The following is a 24,941-nucleotide window of genomic DNA, read 5'->3' as shown; positions in this document are numbered from 1 at the left end:
CATCTGGAAGGTCTCGGTTCACGTACTGTTGAAGCCTGGCTTGGAGAATTTTGAGCATCACTTTGCTAGTGTGTGAGATGAGATCAAAGTACATATGTTGGCATTGTGTATTATTAACATAACATAATAGTAAAGTGATTTTATAAACTCAGTGACAGAGCATCTTATTAGGCAGTTGTGAGACAACTTCGACCAGAACTGACTGATATCCTAAGAAAGCAGTCTATTTCGGAGGCTTCACTGGAGGTCACGTCACGTTATTGTCCTAACTTAGAAGTTGAGGCACAGGATTTAAGGATCAGCTTGCTTCAACTCACAAGTCAGGTAGGTGTGAAATTTGATGTGTCAACGGTCAATACGTAGGATAAAGTGTTTTAAGACACTCATTTTCATGGACAGCTTTCTTTTGTATTTTCATTACAAGTAATTTACTAGTTTTATTATCTTTAAATGCACTTGTTTCTTAAACTCTGACTTTCATTCTGCCATTTGCACTATATCTTCTCTTATGTTAGATATCCTTAGAAAAGTTGGGACTTGTGCCTCATTCTTCACAGAAGTTGATAGACTTTTTTTAGTGAAGGCTGTATTATTGTGATGAGGCAAGGCAGATAAAATCAGAGGATAATGTTTAATGGAATGTTCCAGAAAATTGTCATTTCACATCTTCACTTCCGTGAAAGGCTGTAGAATTCTGTATATATTTATTGTGTGCATTTAAGAATAACTTGTGCAGAAAGGGTTTTAAATCGGTTGAAGTCAGGCATTGCCTTCTTTTCTTTTCATTTTAGATATACTGTAAAGGCATGGAGGTACTCAGATGGTATATAGTACGTTCATCCAAACTGGAGAATTAAGAAGATTATCTAGATCCTGCCATTGAATTTTTTTAAAAAGCTATTGAGGTATAATTCATGTATCATGGAATTCACACTCTGAACATGTGTAGTTCAGTATCTCTTAGTCTAGAGAGGTGTCACCTGTGACCACAGTCAATTTTAGAGCATTTCCATCAGCCCCCCAAAGAAACCCTGCATCCCTTAGCCACCACCTATGCCCCGCTCCCATCTCCCTCAGCCCCAGGCAACCCTCAGTCTAATATCCGTCTCTGGAGACATGCCTGTTTTGGGTATTTTATATAAAGGGAATCATACAGTATGTGCTCCTTTGGGATTAGCTTTTCTCACTTGACGTCATGTTTTCGAGGTTCATCCATGTGATAGCACGTATCAGTTCTTCCGTTTCTGTTGATGGTCAAACAATAACCAGTATGTGACTAAGCCATGTATCCATCATCAGTTGATGGAGCTTTGAGTTGTTTCCGCTTTGAGGCTATTAATAATGCTGCTGTGAACATTGATTTACATGTTTCTGTGTGGACATGTTTTTATTTCCCTGTAGTGGGATTTTATCCTCAGAGTTCACTGGCTGATTTCTCCTTTTCTTGGCCTTTGCTCAGACTGTCCTTTCTGTCTTTACAGTTTCTTTTCTCTTGGGTAGTCCTCTGTTTATTCAGACCTGGTGCCCAGTCTCTCCTCCTCCAGAGCTTTCCCGACTGTCCAGCTCTCATGGAGCCTTTTCTCCTCAGCCCTTGTCATCGAGCCTGTGGAGAGCAGTTTAGCCCTTAAATTTACGCTGTCGTCATTTTCTCCATGAGGGAGAATCTTGTTTAAGTACACACTAACGGGGAATATTTATTGATACACACAGCCCTTGTCTTGCACAAATGGAAAGTAACAAAAGAGTACCAGAATGTGACATTTTTCTTTTCAGAAAAATGTATGGATCATCTCAGTAAACTCTTGGGAAATGGAATTTCTTTAGCTGCTTTGGAATGCAGTTCAAATGAGCAAAAAGTCTTTGTAGTTCAGAAAAAATCTTATGGGATTAGCATCCATATTTATAGATTTAGTCATTAGAGTCTTGTTTTCAGTCTACTTTTGGAGGGATTTATTGACTCAGTCCCAGATAACCCAATACAGTATCCCTTGCACTTCTTTGAAAGCCGTGGGGCATTAAGATGGGGGGTGGGGAGGAACAAGAGATATTCGACTAAGAGGGGCCTTGTAGTCATTTTATAGAGGAAAGGTAGAAAAATATTAATTGTAGAACAATAAAAGTGTAAAATCAAATACAAATGTTGTGTGAGAAAGATGATGACAGTGAAGAGTGTATTTTCTGACTCTTGGTGGTTTGAACTTCTTTCTTGATTCTCTGAATAATTCCTGGACCTACCTTCTACAATACAGATACCATCCTATTTATTTGATCCTGGGTTTGAGTTAGGCTGTGCTCAGTCCACTTACCTCATTACCAAATGGTATTGTTTTCTACAATAGATGACCTTCCAGCAGAGCTGGGAACTGCATCTTCAAAATGGCTGCACCTGGATGCAGAAGAATCAAGTCCTTTGAGAGGAGTTATTATCTATGAAGGGAATGCAAAAGAAATGTGAAAAACTAGAGGAGAAGAAAAAGAAGTTGGAGCAAGAAGTAGTGACCCTCAAAAGTCATATAGAACTGAACATGATAGAACACAGTCAAGTAGAGCAGTATATACTCGGGACTGAAGAGAGAGCGAGACGGGATCTCGTAGAGAAATGAAAGGAAGTCAGCCTGTTTCTGCAGGTTCATTTGTGGATCTGTCACGTGCTTGAATTCACCTCACTGTACATTACATTTCAATGTAGACAGTTTATGTGTTCCCTCTGCTTCCCTTAGAGCAGTCTGTTTTGTAGATTTCTGGAAGGAAAGGGACACTTGTTTCTCCCTTTAAATATTTCAGTTTCCATCACAGTTATCAGTAAACTGACCTTTCAGAATGATTCTCCACAAAGAATCCTTTTACTTATAAGACCAATTGGTATACAGCAAGACTATTAGGAGGAAAAGACAATATTGTGGTTTTATAACCGGCACCATCCTCTTGAATTATTCTTAAGTTGTTTTGTTCATTGTTTACAATTTTAAGTTGATCTTTGTAGTCTTTGAATTATCAGATTATATAAGTACTCCTATACCATTGATTCCACTTTAATTTTGTAATTCAGATTTAATTCACTTCACATTGATGATAATTGTTTTAAACATCCACTCTTTATTTTTCACATTTAAAATTGCCCTCTGAATCACTGACTCAAAACTAAAGGGAACAAGTATAATTATCCAAGTTCTAATTATTTTAAAAATGTTATCTTTTTACATTTGCCTTACATACAGGCAGCATCTCAAGAGAACTTAGAGTATTTACGAGAGAAGAATAATGTTTCCATAAGAAGTCAGATGGAACTCAGAATTGAAGACTTGTAATCTGAACTCTTGAAGATGAAAACTTTGCCAGAAGATTATAATAAAGCAGAGTGGGGAAAATATAAGCAACTCTACCTGGAAGAGGACTTGCTTCCCTGGTGGCTCAGAGGTTAAAGCGTCTGCCTGCAATGCAGGAGACCTGGGTTCGATCCCTGAGTTGGGAAGATCCCCTGGAGAAGGAAATGGCAATCCACTCCATTATTCTTGCCTGGAGAATTCCATGGACGGAGGAGCCTGGTAGGCTACAGTACTGGGTCACAAAGAGTCAGACACGACTGAGCGACTTAACTTTCTACCTAGAAGAACTCGGAGTCAGAAAGTCATTAGCAAATAAAGTAAACAAGTAGTCAAGACACAGAATCACAGAAGCTAAATTTAGTCCATTAATTTCTCTCTGAAGCCTAATTTTTATAGAGCCAGGTTCCTGAGATTAGTAGGAAGTGAAAGCTAACTAGATTAGTCACTGCCTGAGGGCGCTGTATGACAATCTATGTTAATACTGTACCAAGTTTTTCTACACTACTTAAAAGCATGCTTGTGAAATAGGGGGAGTTCACACAGGGGTGAAAGGCAGGGTAATTCACAGAGTGGCTGAAGCTAGCATGGTGACCTGACTGAGGGGGTGTGTGGAGGCTGGAGAAGTTTCCCGGCCGTCTGAAAGCAGAGTGCTCCTAGGACTCCTTTCAAAGCCCAAAGAGCAGACAGCAAAGGAGCAGGTACCCGAGGACACATTCTGCTAGTCGATGCCTAAAATAAGTATACACAAGGGAAGCACAGGTGCCCACAGAGAGGGTTCAGGGCTGTGGAGACTTGCTGCTGGGATGTGGGGTGGGGCTTCCGGGGAAGGAGCTCGGTGGGGCCAGTCTCCCTGCTTGGGGAACACGATGCCTCTCACTGTTAAGACATACACTGAATGCCGTTTTGACATTTTGCCTTTTGAAATGAAAAATTCTCTTCACATTTTTTTTTTTTTTAATCAAAAACAGTTGCTGACATAGGCCTTCATAGAAGTAAGTGACTTTGAATGAACTTTGGAAAAGCAGGGGATGCTTGTAATTGTTTCTGGGGCTGTTTTAGCTCTCTTCAGTCTCACCCATTGACTTTCTCATCCTCCCTTCGAGATTGTGGCTCTAGGTGATTCCTCAGAGCCAAATGCTTAATTTCTCTGAGGTCATGAGAGAAACGTATGTACAAGGGTGGTGAGAGGAAGCACTTGAACGTGGCTTTGTGGGATGGTGTGTTTCTTCATCCTGACCTGTTTCCTGGAGGCAGGTTTGTCCCAGAGGCAGCAGGTGTCACTGTGAGGCCACCTCCCTTTCTCTCTGATGCCCTTTCTCTCCCTCCCAACTGTGACTTGTTACTGGAGGAGTCCCAGACACGTGTACTTCTTTCGAACAAGGTTACAACTATCATTGATTATAGTAGGTCTGCTGCTCTGTGTTTTCAGTGTTCAAACAGTTTAATGGGAATTCCATTTACTATATGGCAACTTAAAAAATTCCAATCATTTGGGGAAACATGAATGAAATTGGTGTTTTCCATCTTCCCTGGGACTAATGAGAGGCTGGCAGATGAGCATCAAACTTGAGGTGGAGAAACAGCAGAACAGATCTTTACTCAGCACTCTTAGCAGGCCAGTCCTGGAGTCCCCTTGTGTTAGAAATTTCTATAATACTTTAGTGTTCAAATGAAATCTTACTCCAAGAGCAAGTATAGTGGTTTCTACCTCAATTCCGTGCCCTTTACATAACAGCTTTGAGACTTATTTGACTAAGGGCAGTTCTATTATCTTTTTGCTTTGAGTTTCAGATTTCTGATAAGTGATTCTTGTTTTTAATTTGGTGAACTTCTGAGCTGTTTATTTGACTTAGGCACACTAAGTAAAAGCCATCAGTGACTTTTGTGGTAATCAAGGACACAGAAATGTTGTGATCTTTTTTGGTCCTAGATTTCTCATTTTTAAGAGATATTGATTAAACTCTTAAATTTTCTTGAAAAGCTGCATTTAAACTCATTTAGAAATAGAATCTTATTGCCTAGTAACTGAAAGTATACATTCAGATGTCTGGCTTACTTTCTAATTGATTTCACTTTGGCTGTGCTTCATTATCATTTCCAAGCTCTACTGCACCCGCTGCAGTTTTTCTACCCCTAAGCATAAGTGAACGACTGGCACCTAAACACTAATGACGTATGGGGTTTTTTTTCATTTGAAGGAATCATAAGAGAAACCCTTTTAATGAATTAAACCAACTTGTGATCCTAAGTCAGAAGATTAATTTCTGCTCTAGGTTAAGATTTTTTTTGTTATTTTCTTATACAAGAGTAGATCTTTAATTACTATTTTACTTATAACCTTTTAATTTAAATTTCTAAAAAATATCTTGCTGAGCAGTTATACAAAGCTTGGAGATGATGGAATTCCAGTTGAGCTCTTTCAAATCCTAAAAGATGATTCTGTGAAAGTGCTGCACTCAGTATGTCAGCTAATTTGGAAAACTCAGCAGTGGCCACAGGACTGGAAAGGGTCAGTTTTCATTCCAATCCCAAAGAGAGGCAATGCCAAAGAATGCTCAAACTACTACACAATTGCACTCATCTCACATGCTAGTAAGGGAGAAGGAAATGGCAACCTACTCCGATATTCTTGCCTGGAAAATCCTGTGGACAGTGGAGCCTGAAGGGCTGCTATCCATAGGGTCGCACAGAGTCAGACACAACTGAAGCGACTTAGCATGCATGAATGCTCTGGAGAAGGAAATGGCAACCCACTCCAATATTCTTGCCTGGAGAACCCCAGGGACAGAGCAGCCTGGTCTACCATCTGTGGGGTCGCACAGAGTCAGACATGACTGAAGCGACACAGCAGCAGCAGCAGCAGCACACACTAGTAAAGTAATGCTCAATATTCTCCAAGCCAAGCTTCAGCAATACATGAACCGTGAACTTCCAGATGTTCAAGCTGGTTTTAGAAAAGGCAGAGGAACCAGAGATCAAATTGCGAACATCCGCTGGATCATGGAAAAAGCAAGAGAGTTCCAGAAAAACATCTATTTCTGCTTTATTGAGTATGACAAAGCCTTTGTGTGGATCACAATAAATTGTGGAAAATTCTGAAAGAGATGGGAATAGCAGATCACCTGACCTGCCTCTTGAGAAACCTGTATGCAGGACAGGAAGGAACAGTTAGAACTGGACTTGGAACAACAGACTGGTTCCAAATAGGAAAAGGAGTATGTCACGGCTGTATATTGTCACCATGATTATTTAACTTATATGCAGAGTACATCACGAGAAGCACTGGCCTGGAAGAAGCACAATCTGGAATCAAGATTGCCGGGAGAAATATCAATAACCTAAGATATGCAGATGACACCAGCCTTATGGCAGAAAGTAAAGAACTAAAGAGCCTCTTGATGAAAGAGGAGAGTGAAAAAGTTGGCTCAAAACTCAACATTTCAGAAAACTAAGATCATGGCATCCAGTCCCATTACTTCATGGCAAATAGATGGGGAAACAGTGGATAGACACTATTTTTTTCGGGCTCCAAAATCACTGCAGATGGTGATTGCAGCGATGAAATGAAAAGACGCTTACTCCTTGGAGGAAAGTTATGACCAACCTAGACAGCAGGTTAAAAAGCGGAGAAATTACTTTGTCAACAAAGGTCCGTCTAGTCAAGGCTATGATTTTTCCAGTAGTCATGTATGGATGTGAGAGTTGGACCAGAAAGAAAGCTGAGTGCAGTCAAAGCAATCTTGAGAAAGAAGAATGGAACTGGAGGAATCATCCTGCCTGACTTCAGACTATGCTACAGAGCTACAGTCATCACAACAGTATGTATTTCTTTTTGTTCCTGGCTATATCCTGCCTCTGCTTCTGCCATCCCTGTAGAACTATGCACCTGCACCCTGACACTGTTCTCAGAAAACATGGAGTGTATCAACTTGTCAAGTGTCTGGTGGTCGTTAGGCTAGGAAACCCAGACTCAAGCAGTTACCTCTGTCACTGTCACTTGGGGTGTGACCTTAAATTTCTCAGTCGTTGGTTTTGTCACTGGTTTATCTTTTGCCCTCAGGAAGAATTCCAGCCACCCACCTCAGTGTGGGTCCTGCCAACGTAGTCGGCCTTCTCTCTCTACCACCCACCTCAGTATGGGTCCTGCCAACGTAGTCGGCCTTCTCTCTCTACCACCCACCTCAGTATGGGTCCTGCCAACGTAGTCGGCCTTCTCTCTCTACCACCCACCTCAGTATGGGTCCTGCTAACGTAGTCGGCCTTCTCTCTCTACCACCACCTCAGTATGGGTCCTGCCAATGTAGTCGGCCTTCTCTCTTTACCACCCTCCTCTGCCCCTCAGCTCTGCATCTAACCAGACAGACTGTAGGATCCCACAGGTGGGGTTCCCACCTCCAGTCTTTGTACGTGCTTTCCCCTCCCCCTCCTGTCTTTTTCCTGTCCTTCAGGTATCTGCTTCCACAGCACCTCCACCAAAAAGCTGACAGGATTGACACAAAGCTGGCTGTCCCTTCTGAGTGTTCCTTGTGCCATCCTTTGTATCTTAGTATTTATGACTCTGTATGGAAATTGCCTGTTTGTCTGTTGTTCCAGTTTATGGGATATCATTTTTCAGGGTGGACTGGGTCACCTTCATCTTGTAATTCCAGTGTTTGTCACAGCACCTTTGCACATAGTTATTGAGAAATGAATGAAGAATGAGAAAACCAGAAGCTCTGATACTCAGCCACATGTGGGACCAAGGGCAGAGTGTATAATTGTAATCTTGTATTTTGTTTCCTGTCATCTATAGATATGTTTCATTTTTCGGAACATTTAGAAATAGCTCAAGTTTGTTTTGTTTCTTTTTTTATTTTTAACTAATACTGAACTCAAGTATTTGAGATAAAGAATGTACTCCTTTTTCTTTCCAGCTGCTGCTGAATTTGAATCTGAGTCCTATGAGGTGTCTCCTCTAGGATCTACAGATGGGTTGAATCTGTACAAGTTTTGAAGAAAAAAATATATGATCTGAAAGATAAATGGTAAAAATTTTCCCTTCTGGACTGTTTAGTTGTTTCCCATTAAACATGATGAGAAGGTCTTTATTAAGGGGAAGTCTTTTTGTGTGTATGATGAAAATTGATATGGTATTTTAAAAATACTAATTTTACATATATTTATACTACTTTTAAGCAGTAGTACTTTTGATCCTAAGTGTTTTGTCTGCACCTAACTTACTTTAAGGCATATTTAAAACCCAGCACTATTACGTTTTCCATATTCAAAGTGAAAGCGTTAGTCACTCAGTCGTGTCCGACTCTGCGACCAATGGACTGCAGCCCACCAGACTCCTCTGTCCTCCACTGTCTTGTGGAGTTAGCTCAAATTCATGTCCATTGAGTCAGTGATGCTCTCCAACCATCTCATCCTCTGTTGTCCCCTTTGTCGTCCTGCCTTCAATCTTTCCCAGCATCAGGGTCTCCTCTGATGAATCGTCTCTTCACATCAGGTGGCCGAAGTATTGGAGCTTCACACTCAGCATCAGTCCTTCCAATGAATATTCAGGATTGATTTCCTTTAGGATTGACTGGTTTAATCTCTTTGCAGTCCAAGGACTCTCGCCAGTCTCCTCCAACACCATGGTTTAAAAGCGTCAATTCTTTGGCCATCAGCCTTCTTTATGGTCCAACTCTCATATCTGTACATCACTACTGGAAAATAGTGTCTATGTTTTAACCCCAATCTCCTAATTTATCCCTCCCTTTATGTTTCCCCTTTCATAACCTTAATTTGATTTTGAGATCTGTGAGTTGGTTTCTGTTTTGTAAATAAGCTTATTTTGATTAGATTCCACATATAAGGGATGTGATATTTGTTCCTCTCTGAGTGACTTCACTTAGTATTGTAATTTTGAGATCCTTTTGTGTTGCTGCAAATGGCATTATTTCATTCTTGTGTGTGGGGTGTGTGTGTGTGTGTGTACACTGCATCTTCTTTATCCATTCTTCTGGTGATGGACACTTAGGTTGCTTCCATGTCCTGGCTATTGTCAGTAGTTCTGCAGTGAACATTGGGGTGCATGTACCTATTTGAATTATGGTTTTCCCCAGATACATGCCCAGGACTGGGATTGCTGAATCATATGGCAAGTTTATAGTTAGTTTTTAAAGAAACCTCATAGAGCTCCCAACAGTGGGTGTACCTAGTTGCATTCCTTTTTTTTTTGGTCTTAAAATGCATTTTTTTTTCCAACTGCAATTTTATTTTATTTTTAAACTTTACAAAATTGTATTAGTTTTGCCAAGTATCAAAATGAATCCGCCACAGGTATACATGTGTTCCCCATCCTGAACCCTCCTTCCTCCTCCCTCCCCATACCATCCCTCTGGGTTGTCCCAGTGCGCTAGCCCCAAGCATCCAGTATTGTGCATTGAACCTGGCCTGGCAACTCGTTTCATACATGATATTTTACATGTTTCAATGCCATTCTCCCAAATCTTCCCACCCTCTCCCTCTCCCAAAGAGTCCAAAAGACTGTTCTATACATCAGTGTCTCTTTTGCTGTCTCGTACACAGGGTTATTGGTACCATCTTTCTAAATTCCATATATATGTGTTAGTATACTGTATTGGTGTTTTTCTTTCTGGCTTACTTCACTCTGTATAATAGGCTCCAGTTTCATCCACCTCATTAGAACTGATTCAAATGTATTCTTTTTAATGGTTGAGTAATACTCCATTGTGTATATGTACCACAGCTTTCTTATCCATTCATCTGCTGATGGGCATCTAGGTTGCTTCCATGTCCTAGTTGCATTCCATACGCAGTGTAGGAGAGTTCCCTTTTCTCCACACTCTTTCCAGCATTTATTGTTTGTCGATTTTTTGATGGTGGCTATTCTGATTGGCGTGAAACGATACCTCGTTGTAGTATTTCTGCATTTCTCTAATAATTAGTGATGCAGAGCATCCTTCCTGAGCATCCTTTCATGTGCGTTTTGGTCGTCTGTGGGTGTTCCTTACAGAAATGTATATTTAGAGCCTGCACGCATTTTGTGATCAGGTTGTTTGTTTTTTGATATTGAGCTCTTTGAGCTGTTTGAATATGTTGGAGATTACTCCCTTGTCAGTTGCATCATTTGCAAATAGTGTTGCCCATTATGTGGGCTGTTGTCTGTCTTGTTTATGATTTCCTGCGCTGTGCCAAAGCTTTTGAGTTTAATTAGATCCCATTTGCTTATTTCCGTTTTTAATAGTCATTATTCTAAGAGGTGGATGAAAAAAGATACTGCCTTAATTTACGTCAGAGAGTGTTGTGCCTATATTCTCCTCTAAGAGTTTTTTAGGGCCTGTCCTTATATTTAGGTCTTTAGTCCATTTCGAGTTTATTTTTGTGTATGATGTTAGGGAGTGTTCTAATTTCCTTCTTATACCTGTAGCTGTTGAGTTTTCTCAGCACCACTTATTGAAGAGGGTGCTTTGCTCCTTTGTACAGTCTTGCCTCCTTTATCCTAGATTAATTGACCATAGGTGCGTAGGTTTCTCTCTGAACTTTCTCTCTTGTTCCCTTAATCATTCAGTATATTTCTGTTTTTGTGCTAGGTCCAGTGTTTTGATTACTGAAACTTGCAGAGTAGGCTGAGGTTGGGGTACCTGATTCTGTCAGCTCTTGCTTTTCTTTCTCAAGATTGCCTTGGCTATTTGGGGTCTTCTGTTTCCATTACACACTGTAAAAGTTTTGTTCTAGTTCTGTGAAAAATGCCATTGGCAATTTGATAGAAAATGCACTGAATCTGCAGAGAAGGCAGTGGCACCCTACTGCAGTACTCTTGCCTGGAAAATCCCATGGACAGAGAAGCCTGGAAGGCTGCAGTCCATGGGGTCGCTGAGGGTTGGACATGACTGAGCGACTTCAGTTTCACTTTTCACTTTCATGCATTGGAGAAGGAAATGGCTACCCACTCCAGTGTTCTTGCCTGGAGAATCCCAGGGAAGGGGGAGCCTGGTGGGCTGCCATCTATGGGGTCGCACAGAGTCAGACATGACTGAAGTGACTTAGCAGCAGCAGCAGCAGCAGCAGCAGCATTGAATCTGTAGATTGCTTTGGGTAGTATAGTTATTTTGACAGTTATATAGTTTTAATGCCGCTTTGACTTCTGTGTTTATTTCAGTTTCCCGTTTTTCCTTCTTAGTTTAGGTAAGGGTTTATTGATATTGTTTGTTTCTTTCAGAAAATGAACTTACAGTTCTTGCACATGCACACTTGTCAGGCTGGCCCACCAAGCCCCTGTGCGCATGGGCAGTGTGTTTTGAGGTGTTGCTTAGCAACGATCATTCTGGGATGAAAGATTCTAAACCGTTGAACTTCCCAGCTGGGAGGTGGTGGCAGCTGCTGTAAACTGTAAACTGCTGTAAACTGTAAACTGCTGTAAACGGCAGAGCTGTAAACTGCTCTGGTTTACCTGTAGTGCTTGTGTTGGGTTTAGGAGACTCTGAAGAGCTGAGGGGGAGGTGAGGTGTGGTTGGAGCTTGTAGGCTCTGTGACAAAGAAGATTTTTGGCTTCAGGAGTAAGAAGGGCATTTCACCCTTTGGCTCCTCCATCAACCCGGTGAGAGAGAGCAGTCATAGAATCAACTTCCAGCCCGGGAACTGCATCCGAAATGAGGACCTTGGAAAGATCCTCAAAGCTGCCAGTATAGGCAAAGTAGCCAAAGTGCTGCAGGTTCTGTTGCTCGGAAAGAATGGCCTGAACGACAGGGACAAGATGAACAGGTAAGCGGGGTGGAAGGGCCTGGTAGGGGTCCCTCCTGTGAGTTTCCCCTCCAAGGCTCTTGGACACCTTCCTGGGATCCAGCACCCCAAAGACTTTATAGGCAGCAAAAAGCCTTAGCTGATTTCAGACCCACTTGTAATTCCCCTCATGGGGGGCACTTTGCTGATCGTTTTGAAGTCATTTAACTGAATGTCAGTAGTCACAGAAATGAAATGAAATATGAATAGCATCTGTTTTTTCTGTCTTCTTCCTCCTTTTTCTTTGCATGGGTTAGCATGATGTACTCATGAGTAAGAGCTCTCAAGTTCTGTAGCCTTCAAGAAATCTTCTGGAACCTCCTGGCTCTCACATTTTTTCTCATGTGATTTATGAAAACACTTCTTCATGGATCGCCTATTGTGGATCATGGCAGTGGACAGATTTCTGATGTTGTCAGCGTCTTATTTTTAATGTATACATTTTTATTCTGTAAGGTTATATATTACAGAAAACTGCCTAGTGAGCAAAATAATTCCCATGATAGGTCAACTTCTGGATTAAAAATTCTTCAGCTCCAATTCAATATCCGTTTTATATCAGTGTACAGTTAGGTATATATGTTCTTTGCTGAAGGACCTTAGAAGACAGGTTTGAAGTAGGAAGCTGGCTGTGTCCTTGAATAGGAAGACATTTTCTTAGGATGTATGGTCTTTCTATACTTAAACCAAATCAATGTATTGTGATTTTAAATTTTGGGTTATCTATGCTGCCTTTAATTGTGATGAAATTAAAATTTTACATGGTAGACTTAAGACTTGCCCTTCTTGATATCAAAATGTGCTGTAAGTGCCCACAATGTCTTCATTACTAACAACTGAAAGGGGGATAGACAAATGAATGGAACAGAATAGAAAATGCCCAAACACCCAAATGTATGTAAAGCTTTAGAACTTGATACTGGTGACATTTTCTGTTAGAAAAGATAAATTGTATGTAGATGATGGAGAAATAACCTGATAAAAGAGAAAAGTAACTAGATTTTTATCTCACCAAAAAGTTTCAGATGGAGTGTGGATCAAACATTTTAAATATGCACAGTGAGAAAAGTACCAGAAGAAAACTCAAATTCCTATTTACACAGTTTTTTTCTGCTGACAGAGACCTTCTTTTTTTTCTATTTCTATTGTTTCTTAATCTTAATTTTTTTTAATTGGAGAATAATTGCTTTACAATGTTGTGTTGTTTTCTGCTGTATACAATCATAAATCAGTTCTAAGTATACATATATCCCCTTCCTGGTGAGCCTCCCTCCCACCCCAAAGACCTCGATAAGAATTATTTCAAAATTCTTTTTTTGAAATAATGGAGTTTCCAGGATTTCAGCACAAAAAACCCCCCAAAAAACAAAAGAAGGAAATCTGGAGGTTGAATTAGCATTTTAACAACACACAAAAAATTAAAACTCTCTGTCGATCAAGCTGCCTATAGACAAGTCAGATTAGTAGACAGGGCTGGTCTTTTTGACACTAATAGGGATGTAGCAGAGATTAAAAATAATTTGTCACTTTCAATTATTTTTTAGAATTTTTTTTGAGGATTGATATCTTCTGACAACTTTCAGCCCTTTCATAAGTCAAGGGAATCTTGGGAGTTGCTTGGCGGTCCAGTGGTTAAGACTCACTGCTGTGGGCCCAGGGTTAGATTCTTGGTGGGGTAACTAAAATCCTGCAAGCTACCAGGATATATGTACACCATAAGGAATATAGGCAATATTTTATAATAACTTTAAATAGAGTATAATCTATAACAATTGAGAATCACTATGTTGTGTACCTGTAATATATAATAATATATAATATGCATCATCAATGCTTTCAAAACAGCAACCTTAAGCAAAAAGACCTAATGATAATTAGACCAACAGGAAAAATAAGCAAGGAACAAACAAAAATGCTACTAATTATAGTTGTACAGACATTGTGAATTATAAATTTCATTCCAATGTCAGAGGTGTTAAAATGTGAGAAAATGAGGATATTAGAATCATCGAAGTACAATGCTGTCTGTAATCCTCAAAATATATCTGCAAAGGATGTGTCATATCCTTTGACTTCATTGAGATGTTGTCCTTGTAAACTAGTAGTACTAGTAATAAATATGATAATATGACCTAACAGTTACTGAGCTGTTGTCTGTGCCAGGAACGGTTCTGCACCCTTTGCATGGCTCTCATGTAAGCATCACAGTGCTGTCCTGTGAAATAACTACTACTCCCTCTCCATTCTGTTGATGAGGAAATTGAGGCACAGAGAGGCTGAGCAATGGCTAATGAGGGACAGAGTGAAAGTCAAATACAAACCCAAGTTGAGCTGAATCTCAAGGTCACGCTCGTTCTATTCAAGTAGATGGTTCTTTCATTACTGTGGTACGAAGAGCTAAAGCGAATATAGACTGTTCTTACTCCAGAAGAAAATGAAATATTTGTTTTAAAGTGATAGGAATAGCATGCTATTGAATGTTTTCAATCACAGGAACGATTGTTTGCTTTGAAACAGTAACACTAGAGTTTCCTAAAAACTGCTCTTGCTTTTGTAGGACTGAGCTCCACTTGGCCTGTGCCAATGGCCGTTCAGCAGTGGTAACTCTCCTCCTGGAGAGAAAATGCCTGCTTAGCCTCTGTGACAATGAAAAGAGGACAGCGCTGATGAAGGTATGGAGCAGCGAACCGTGTCCACATGAGTGGGTGTGATTTCCTGAGACTAAAAGTGAATTTATCTCATTGAAATATAGCAAACTGGTGAAGCTTGTGGCCTGTTTACTTTGAATTCCTAGAATTCACACTCCTGTTTCTTGCCACAACACTAACAGGCCATAGAATGCCAAGAGGAGGAGTGTGCGACTCTTCTGCTGGAGCATGGTGCTGACCCAAATGTCATGGACGTCTGTGGCAACACCGCTCTCCGCTACGCTTTTGCCAGAATCTATCACTCGCAGCAAAGCTGCTTTCCTATGACGCCTATATAGAAGACAGGAACAAGGTATCGGTCACCTAACTTTATTTACCAAATATTTGTGAATCATTTTTTTAATATACATGTGTTTTATTTACAACAGTACGTAAATAGGGAAACTGAATAGTGTCCATGAGGCCCTGTTATCATGGAAACAGTTCCAAACCCGAGTCAAGGGGCGGGGATGAAAAATGTCGGCACCCCCAGAAAGGGCAGAGCTCTGTCTGCCACCCACCCTTCTACCTTAGAAGGAAGGCTTTCCCATTAGAAGGTGCGTGGGAGTGGGTGGTAGGCTCCGAGCCCACAGGAAATGAAGGCCTGTGGGGAGTGAAGTGATGTGGGTACTGGCTGTTTACAGGGGCTCAGGGAATGTGAGCCCCTAGGGGTGGGCAGAGGAGGAAGGAGACCCGGTGCCCAGCAGGGAGGCCTGGGTGAGTGTAAGTGGGCCTGGGAGGCAGCAGGCCTGGAGCCCTGAGCCCTCCAGGACCCCGGGTTCTGAGATCCAGCCAGGCGGGTCAGGTCATGTTTGACACCCAGCAAGGGCGTTCTCTTGTGCTGGTGACCACTTGGTTCACCAGGTACCCCTCGGGGTCTTCCACGCTCAGCCCCGGGGAGCTGCTCCGCAGGGTGGCAGCTGTGCATGGGGAGCTGCCCCTCCTGCTCTTTCTTCAGGAAGCATGTGAAGTCCAGCCTCTGCAGCCCCGCCAGGAACTCCCTCCACTCTCACAGGTGGCCTCAGTTTTCCGTGTTTGGAAGCTCCAGCCTTCCCTGAGTGAAAGTATTTTGAAGAAACCAAATTGTCTACGATTTCACTTTAATCCTGATATTTCTCAAGCATTAGAGAGTAAAGCATTCCTTTATGTGTTTATGGCCGGTATTCGTGATAACACTGCACTTGTTAGAGGTAAAACATTTTCCAAATAATTTCCCCAACTTAAGGTTTTTTTTTTTTTTTGTAATCACTCTAAAATAACACAGTAAAGCAAAATTTGCCTCAGTAGACTTTGTCTTAAAATTCAAACATAACGAAAGCATTTTACAACATAATAGAAATCTTACTGCTGTTGACAAATTCCCATTTTATTAAAAATGGTTTCTATAAACACGGTTTCTCTCTCACTGCCCAAGTCTTAAGAGGGTAAAAGGAAAGAAATGGAGCAGGCAGGTGAAAAGTGCAAATCGAGCTGGAATTTTGGCAGTTGGGAAATGCCACGAAGAGGGTTTATTTATTTTAACATTTATTTATTTGGCTGTGCTGGGCTTAGTTTCAGCATGTAGGATCTAGTTTCCTGACCAGGGGTCAAACCCAGGCCCTCTTTACTGGGAGCACTGAGACCCAGGCACAGAACCACCACGGAAGTCCCAAGATTTTGGTTTGTGCTTTTTATTCCCTTCAGTGTATATATTTCTGTGAGGTGCTTTTCAGTTTTCAGGAATAATAGTTGTTATTTTGAAAAAGAGTGTGAGTGAATTGTAAACTTGCCTAGGTGCCAGTTTTAAGAAGACTCTGAGCAGAACAGACTGGCAGTGAACAGGTGGCGATTAAATGGGAATTAAGAGAGAAGAACAAATAATTAACTGATTTATTATCCTATTCTGGCAGAACCATCCACTTAGATAAGAGTCTAGACTCTGCTCTCCCATCTAGAATGTCTTGATGGGAAGGAAGTAAGGGGTTTATAAATAATGAGATCAGGTTGCCTTTTGGGTTTACTAGTCCGTATTCTACCACTGTTTACCCAGGAAATTTTTAAAAATTGCAGTTTTGATGACTCTTGCCTCTTACACTTTTCTTTTTTATTCAAACCTTCATGTAAGAGAAGGAATTGGCCGTGTGAGTAAGAGATGAGACTGGAGTGGTTGCTGCATTAAGTCCCAGCTATATTCTGCTGGTGAACCACAATTATTTGGGAAAACGTATTGAAAAAATTTACAAGCCTAGGCTGTTCCCTGAAGATTTTGACTGAGTAAATCGAGGAATGCTTGGACGTGTGCATTTAGAACTATTCCCTTGAGATTCTTTTTTTAAAAATATATATTTATTTTAATTGGAGGCTAATTACTTTACAATATTGTATTGGTTTTGCCATACATCAACATGAATCTGCCACAGGTGTACACATGTTCCCCATCCTGAACCCCCCTCCCACCTCCCTCCCTGTACCGTCCCTCTGAGTCATCCCAGTGCACCAGCCCCAAGCATCCTGTATTATGCATCGAACCTGGACTGGCAATTCGTTTCATATATGATATTATACATGTTTCAATGCCGTTCTCCCAAATCATCCCACCCTCTCCCTCTCCCACAGAGTCCAAAAGACTGTTCTATACATCTGTGTCTCTTTTGCTGTCTCGCATACAGGGTTATCATTACCATCTTTCTAAATTCCATATATATGCATTAGTATACTGTATTGGTGTTTTTCTTTCTGGCTTACCTCACTGTATATACTAGGCTCCAGTTTCACCCACCCAATTAGAACTGATTCGAATGTATTCTTTTTAATGGCTGAGTAATATTCCATTGTGTATATGTACCACGGCTTTCTTATCTGTTCATCTGTAGACGGACGTCTAGGTTGCTTCCATGTTCTGGCTGTTATAAACAGTGCTGCGATGAACATTGGGGTACACGTGTCTCTTTCAATTCTGGTTTCCTCGATGTGTATGCCCAGCAGTGAACCACAATTATTTGGGAAAACATATTAAAAAAATTGGCAATCCACTCCAGTATTCTTGCCTGGAAAATCCCATGGACAGAGGAGCCTGGCGGATTTAGCCTGGCGGGATACAGTCCATGAGGTCTCAAGAGTCGCACACGACTTAGGAACTAAACTAGTACTACTAACTATTAAAAAAATTTACAAGCCTAGGCTGTTCCCTGAAGATTTTGACTGAGTAAATCGAGGAACGCTTGGACGTGTGCGTTTAGAACTATTCCCTTGAGATTCTTATCCAATCCTTGATGAATAACTATGGAGTGAACACATGTAATTTCTAAATGACACCCTTCATAAAAGAAAGTAGTCTCCTGAAGTTTGATCAATGCTAGCTACTTCCGTCAGCTCCCTCCTTTCCAACAACATTAGCCAGACTTTTTCTCTGCCCCTGTGTTTGAGATATTAAAAGGAGTATCTTTGGCAGTATCTATGGGCTTTCCTTTTCCTTCCAACCACTCTTCATTCAGTGACACTCTGAGAGTCTTTAGCGATTTCCTCATGGCGAAGTCACTTTGTAGAGTCTGACCCTTTAAGGATTTTACACCTTCTCTTACCATCCAGGTCATTAGGTCAATAGATGTTTGTTACTAACAGGGTTTTCCTGACTGCAGTAATAGTAACTCATGAGCCTTTTTTGGTGTCAGCTGCAGGACAGACTCTTGCAGTGTATCTGTTAGAATTGCTGATTCCTGGCATAAGCAGATGAGAGCTTTAAAACCCCTGAAGTTAGTTAATAGTACAGAGGGGAATTGTTTTAAGCATTTATTTCCAGCAGGCGTGGAAACTCATTATCCATTTGATTAACAATCTAGAAGAATTCTAGAGATAGATTGTAGTTTCAACAGGCAGTGGAAACATTCTTGACTGTGAATTATGAGTCTTTTTAAAAGAATTTATGTTTACTTGAATTATGAGTCTTAATAGCCATATTTATTACATATGGGGACCCACTTTTTTTGTGAAACATATGATACTAAAGAAAGGAAAGGTTTCACATACAAATATTTGCTTTATACCCACCTGTTTGGAAACAGCAAACATAAAACCAAAAGTGGGCCATAAACCAAACATGGCCCTTGGATATGTTTAGTTACCTCCACACATTGAGTCAACATTTCAAATTTAGGAGGCTCATGCAGAAGTTCAGGCTTCTCCAAGGACCAAATCTGGATGCCCTTGAGCCCATCCTACTGTTTGGTCTGCATGCAGAGGCCACGCCTTCTTGTGGGACATGTGTTTTTGGGGTTACCGGTCTCATCTGACTTTATCACTTACTCAGGTCATCAGCTTTCCGTCCATAAGCATTTGAATTTCCAATTTTTGATTGATAGTTTATTTTGATAAATATTTGAAGCTTTTAAGACAATCTAATTAATCTATTGTTGATTTCATGTTTTAAAATATATCTTAAGAATGGGATTGATTTTTAAAATTAGACTTTTTAAGTTGATTGTGGCGGTTTTGCACCGAGTAACTCTCACAAACACACAAGATTATAAGGGACAGCTCAGGGAGATGTGGTGGAAGAGCAACTCCCCGAGAAAATGTTGAGCATGTATTTATTGGTAATTTTATGTTGCAATCTTTAACTAAGAGCAGTAAAGCAAGACAGACACCAGAACTCTAGGATTTTGGAAGCTTCCTTCTGGTGGTCTGGAGGTAATCACATGAGAGTCATCAAGAAGGGTCTTTGAAGAGAAGGTGGGGAGGGCGCTCATTCTGCATGCAGTTAGCATCTAGCGAATGCTGACCTCTCAGCCAGAACGTCTAACTTAAGGAAGGGCAGTGGAAAGAGCAAGCAAGGAAGAGAGAATGAGTAAGATTAAATTCCAGGAGACTTTTCTGAGAAAGCAGTAAAACAGGGTTCCCACAGTTGATTTTTTGAAAAAAAGAAAATGTTTCTCTCTTTGCATGTTCATGTAGAGAATAATATTCCCACTGGAATGTCTGTAAACCTTTTGAGTTTACTCATGGTCATCCTTGGATAGGTTATGCATGCTACAGATAGTATTATATATTTCTGCCTCAGCATTGTCCCTAAAATATGCAATTGATACAGTAGCTAAATGATACCCACACCCCCTGCATTGGGAGCTTAACACTTAGCCATTGGACCACCAGGGAAGGCCCAGAGAAGGAGCAGATTAAAAAGAAAGAAGATGCACAGGGTGATGAGGAGGAGGGGGCTCTCTTTCATTTACTTTCTGGTTTTTATTTTTAAGTTCGGAGAATCTATTACATGATTTTAATTTCAATTTAGAAATAGGTTAACTGTGTACATTAGAAATGGTTTTCCCTGTTTTACAGGATGATCTGACACCACTGTTACTTGCTATACATGAAAGAAGAGGGCAAATGGTGGAGGTTTTAGTGAAGAAAGAAGCAAATATACATCGGTTGATAAGATGAAAAGGTACCGTTGTTCTTTTTCTTTTAAAAACCCTTAGTGCTGTTCTAGGATGGTAATATCCAGATTAAATGAATAAGAGGATTCATTTGTGATCAACACATCATCACTTAGGTAGAAAGTCAGTTATTCTGACCGGGAATCATGAACAATATATAGCAAGAATGTATAGCAGGATTCATATTCCTTTATAATATTGACTGATCTCATATGCAACCTGTTTGTTTGGTTGATCTTGTAATAGCTGAGGGAGTTGAAATTAGTTTTATTGGTTTAATGCAATATGGAGTCTGCTTTTTAGTTTACCTCATGACAGTATCGAGTTTCTTAATTCTTTTAAAAGAATTCTTTAACCTCTACTTTATATGTATGTATTTTTAAAAGATGCATAGTAAACCTAAAAGACTTGATTTTGTCTTTTGGATAACTCTTGGCTTTAAATTACTTTGTTTAAAGAATGCTGATGTTATTAGGTTTCAAAAGAGTCAGATATAACATAGCGACTAAATAACAACAGCCACAAAAAGGTGATTATGACTCATGGTCACCAGATCCTGTGGACTCATCAGGTTTTATCCTTTCTCATTTTAGTACATTTTGATATTTTCATTTTTAATGCAGGTAGAAGGAAGAAAGATAGCTTTGATTGGATAAAAGTTTTAACAAAGACAAGTCAGAGGTGGACAATACAGATGAAAATGATGGGCTTTAGATTCAAACTAGGTTCAATTCCTAGGTTTCCTACCAATTAGGGTTATTTATCATTAGCAAATCAGTTTCCTAATATGAAAGGCAAATAGTAATGCATCTTTCAAAGGTGCCTGTGTGTAAGAAAGATTTTATATATAGTATTTCATTTTCAGTGCCTAGCACATGCTTGTCCACATCATGAACTGCCACCATGACTATTTATATTCCCATTATTATCAATATTTTTGAATTAATCGTGCAAGTAGCCTTTCCGAGTCAACCTCTAGCTGACTTTGAAGCTGAATATATCAGACTAAGGAGGAAATGGGGAATTCATCCCTTAAATAGTCACCTGCCTCAGATAAGTGACCTCAGCATGGTTTCTTGTCCATCAAGGACTTTATTATTATTTTTAAAAAACATTTATTTATTTGGCTGCGTGGGGTCCTAGTTGTGGGAACTCTTAGTTGCAGCCTATGGGATCCAGTTCCATGACCAGGGATGGAACCTGGGCCCTCTGCACTGGGAGCCTGGAGTCTTACCCCCTGGCCCACCAGGGAAGTCCCCATCAGGGACTTATGAAATAGTAAGTGCTGCTACCTGGCATCCCAGTGGGACAGGAGGCTTCTTTTCTGTCCCTTCATTTTAGCCTTGGAGGTAATTTACAAAGATGAACACTTGAGCCTGTAAATGGTCAGTTCTTCATGAAAGGGCAAGGCGTTCACTTGGTGAAGCATATCAAATTAACTGTGTAAGTAAGTTAACTCAGCTTCCTGAGGCTGAAGTCATCTCTCTGTTGTTTTAGAACAGCCCTCATGCTTGCTGTCAAGTATGAATCAGCAAATGTTGTCAGACTTCTTCTTCAGCAAGGTGTTGACATCTTTTCTCAAGATGTTTTTGGATGGACTGCAGAAGAATATGCTGTTATTAGTGGTTTTAATATGTAAGTGTTCACATTAAAATGCCAGTTCTCACTCAACTGCAGCCAAAAATAATTTTAACTGTTACTTGCTACGTGACCAGTGAGAGTTCCAGTTTGGTGCAGGCAGTTTGGAGAAAGGTGGTGAGATGTTCCCCCTCAAGAGCTGAAAGCCAAGCAAAGGCCACTTAGTGACTCTTGGCTGTGGGCTCAGAGTGCTTTATCTCAGGACATGTAGACCTTGATCCTTAGAAAGGTTGACATTAGCCATTTCATTCCAAGTGTGACCTCTCAGTATGGGGTATGAACACTGTCACACTTGTGATATTTCTAACTAGTTCCTTGGGTTTTGAAATATTTAGTTCAGCAGCAAATCCTGTGTTTTTCCTGGAGGACTTGCCTCTCTATACGCTTCCGCTTGAATTTTCCAAGAACCCAGTAGATTCCCTAAGATCAATGAGACAGTCCTCTTGCACAAGTCATTTGAGGGGAGAAAACAGTTCCTTCTCACCATTCTGTTGCTTGTATTGATTCTACTGCTGCAGCACTGCTGCTACAGCTGGTCTTGACAGGGTCTGCTTGGCAGGTGGATCTGGAGTCTGGATGTGGCTCTATAAAGACCTTTAATAAAATCATTTTAAAAGGAAAAAAAAAAAAACTCATCCTGTAGTGGGCTCACGATTGACCTTTGCTCCGGAACTTTAAGGTGATGCACACGTAGACTTCAGAGTGAGAGCTCCTTTGTGTTCATACATACGCTTGTCGCTCAGTCACTGTTGCAAAGCACCAGCACCCAGTTCGGGCAGCTGGGCTGCCTAGCTTCCCCCCTCAGTCAGAGACCTTATGTGGAGCCCACGTGTAGGCCTAGATCTTCACGATGAGGTGCCCTTGAGGCTCTTATTTATCTTTTCTGCTAGCAGATGTCGGGGGGGGGACCATTTTAGGCTGTCAGAGAGGGTCAAGTGCTCCTGCAGGGATTGAGCGGACTTCCCTTTCTCCTTTGTATCTAGACTTGAACCTCAAGGCGGCTTTCTGTCCTGTGGGGGCACCTTTTCTTAGGTCACAGGTTCCCTGTCATCCTTCCCAGAGTAGTGGGTGCCAGCTTGCCTGAGATTCCCTAATTATGCTTGGCCCCTCATGGGATCTGTTTCCTGGAATAATGAAAATCTTCCAATGGATTCCTATCCGCCTCTACCTTAAATGTTTTCAGAATCTGCCCCATAAGGAACCCATTTCAGCAGAAATCCCTAAATCTCAAGTATTTGAGATAGTTTTTTTGAGATACGGAATTGAGAGAGGTAAGCCCTGTCTAGAGCTTGCCAGTGTCCACTGTAAGAGTAGGGATGTGTCTTCAAGTGAACTGGAGAGGGACATGGAGATTAAGCATCATTGTCAGAAAGATCTGCTGGTTCAGAGTCTGAGCAGGTAGAGAAGGAAGAGTAGTGGTCCAGGCCAGGTCTTGATTGTGATTAGCTCTTGGTGTGATTAGCTGCAGTGATGGGGGATCGTTATGTTCTCTAATGTAGTGAATGCATATGTTATAAATAAATTTAGGTACACATTATTTCAGAGCTGAGATTCTCTATATTACAAACCACAGAGAACAGCTGATCACCAGAATTAATAACAGTTTCATGCAACACCTGAATGTTAAACGTATGAAAAAGCGCACATCGGGTTTTACTTGGAAAGTAGTTCCAGCAATGAAGTTCAAGAACAAATTATTCCATTCTTTGACTGTTTCGGCAAGCATTTGCTGGGTATATTATCTTATTAAATCCTCTTAATCCTCTTGTGAAATCAGGCAGTAAGATCCCAGTTGTGTAGAGGAAGACTGCGAACTGAAGAGAAGCAAATCCTGCGGGAACAAAGTGCAGTTGGTTATAGAGCTAGGATTTGCAAGCTCGAGAGAGTTTTCATATGCCAAGCTGAATCTAGTTAGTTATTGGAGCTGTACTGCCCTGAGCTCAAGACTACTTCATCTTCCTTTTCTTTCTTTCTGCAAGGAGATCCAACCAGTCCATCCTAAAGGAAATCAGTCCTGAATATTCTTGCAAAGACTGATGCGGAAGCTGAAGCTCCAATGCTTTGGCCATCTTATACGAAGAACCGATTCATTGGAATATACCGATTCTGGGAAAGTTTGAAGGCGGGAGGATTCGGGGCCAACAGAGGATGAGATGGTTGGATGGCATCACCAACTCAATGGACATGCATTGTAAAACCTTCAGGAGTTGGTGATGGACAGAAAAGCCTCGCATACTTCAGACCATGGGATCGCAAAGAGTCGCACACAACTGAGCAACTGAACTGAACTGAACTGATGTTGATATTTTCATAAAATTTGAAAAACAGTGTAGATGCATGAAAATATATGAATAAAATTATATGAAACAGAGGCTTTGCTCATAGTATATCCTTAAGAATACTGATATATTACTGAACTATTGTATATAAATTCTAAATATATGTGTTTCTCCATATACCTTATTATACTTTTTTTTTTTCTGTAAAGTTTGTTCTTGACTAGGAATGTCTCACTTTTTCCTTCTTCCTCCTCTACTTTTTTTAATTTTTTTTCTTTTTAATATTTACTGTTAACCTAATTTTTCCTTACAGAACGCATTTCTTCAGGGTCTGTTCTTTCAGTCCGTCTCTCTCTGCCTCTATTGTGAACGTGTTTGCTTATGGCTTTCTGTTTAGAGTGTTTGTGGCTTTCTTCATGATGCTTGCCCTACTGCTTTACCCTTGTTTTTTTTTCCCTGTTTCTTAGAAGGAGCTGATTTTTTCCCCTGTTTCATTGGCCTCTAGCTGTTTGACAAACAGAACAGAAGTAGCTTATCCTGTTTGCAGTTCTAGCCCATCTAAATAAGGTTCTGCTAAAACCTAAACTTTCATATTTCCCTTCCCAAGTGATAATCCATGTATATATTAATCATGGAAGCAAATTTCAAAATATAGCAATTAATTTACATGTCTTAGTTTTTCAATAGTGCTCTAAACTACCGGGGATAAATTATTACTCTAGAACATTTTGGTAGAGAAAGTAATCTAGTGGGTGTCCTAGTATTTGTATTGCAGTCAATTAGGGGTAAAGAGAGGAGCATCTGGGGCTTCTGATGTCATCTGTCATA

At 40.6% G+C, this 24,941-nt stretch overlaps 1 protein-coding gene across 6 annotated transcripts; it reads left to right on the top strand.

Annotated features, from left to right (window-relative positions):
• The first annotated feature begins 791 nt into the window (after positions 1-791).
• Positions 792-24,205, top strand: LOC147361241 (ankyrin repeat domain-containing protein 30B-like). 6 transcript variants are annotated; one of them, XR_015139968.1, is made up of 8 exons: positions 792-7,144; positions 8,240-8,350; positions 11,874-12,080; positions 14,656-14,770; positions 14,929-15,098; positions 20,099-20,204; positions 21,699-21,831; positions 23,814-24,205. XR_015139968.1 is itself a non-coding variant. In XM_086334987.1 (6 exons), exons 3-5 carry the CDS (start codon positions 12,073-12,075, stop codon positions 15,082-15,084), a joined length of 279 nt encoding a protein of 92 aa, XP_086191113.1. In that variant the 5' UTR covers positions 792-7,144; positions 8,240-8,350; positions 11,874-12,072; the 3' UTR covers positions 15,085-15,098; positions 19,391-19,687. The 6 variants fall into 6 exon arrangements, 2 of the variants coding, with proteins under 2 accessions (XP_086191113.1, XP_086191115.1); XR_015139966.1 differs by having other exon boundaries at positions 21,694-21,831; XM_086334987.1 differs by lacking the exons at positions 20,099-20,204; positions 21,699-21,831; positions 23,814-24,205 and adding an exon at positions 19,391-19,687.
• The last annotated feature ends 736 nt before the right edge of the window (positions 24,206-24,941 follow it).

The sequence above is a fragment of the Bos grunniens genome, chromosome 13 (genome assembly GCF_055505025.1).
Source record: "Bos grunniens cultivar Pamir isolate PY7600 chromosome 13, Bosgru_T2T1.0, whole genome shotgun sequence".
In the NCBI taxonomy this organism is placed as follows: Eukaryota; Metazoa; Chordata; class Mammalia; order Artiodactyla; family Bovidae; genus Bos; species Bos grunniens.
Note: the sequence above shows the minus strand (reverse complement) of the source record. Positions and strands in the feature narration are given on the sequence as shown.

What these genes read in the sequence shown, in the direction of transcription:
- LOC147361241 (XM_086334987.1), top strand. An exon ending in AGAGGACAGCGCTGATGAAG is followed by an intron (nt 14,771 to 14,928) that starts GTATGGAGCAGC and finishes CAACACTAACAG; the next exon opens with GCCATAGAATGCCAAGAGGA.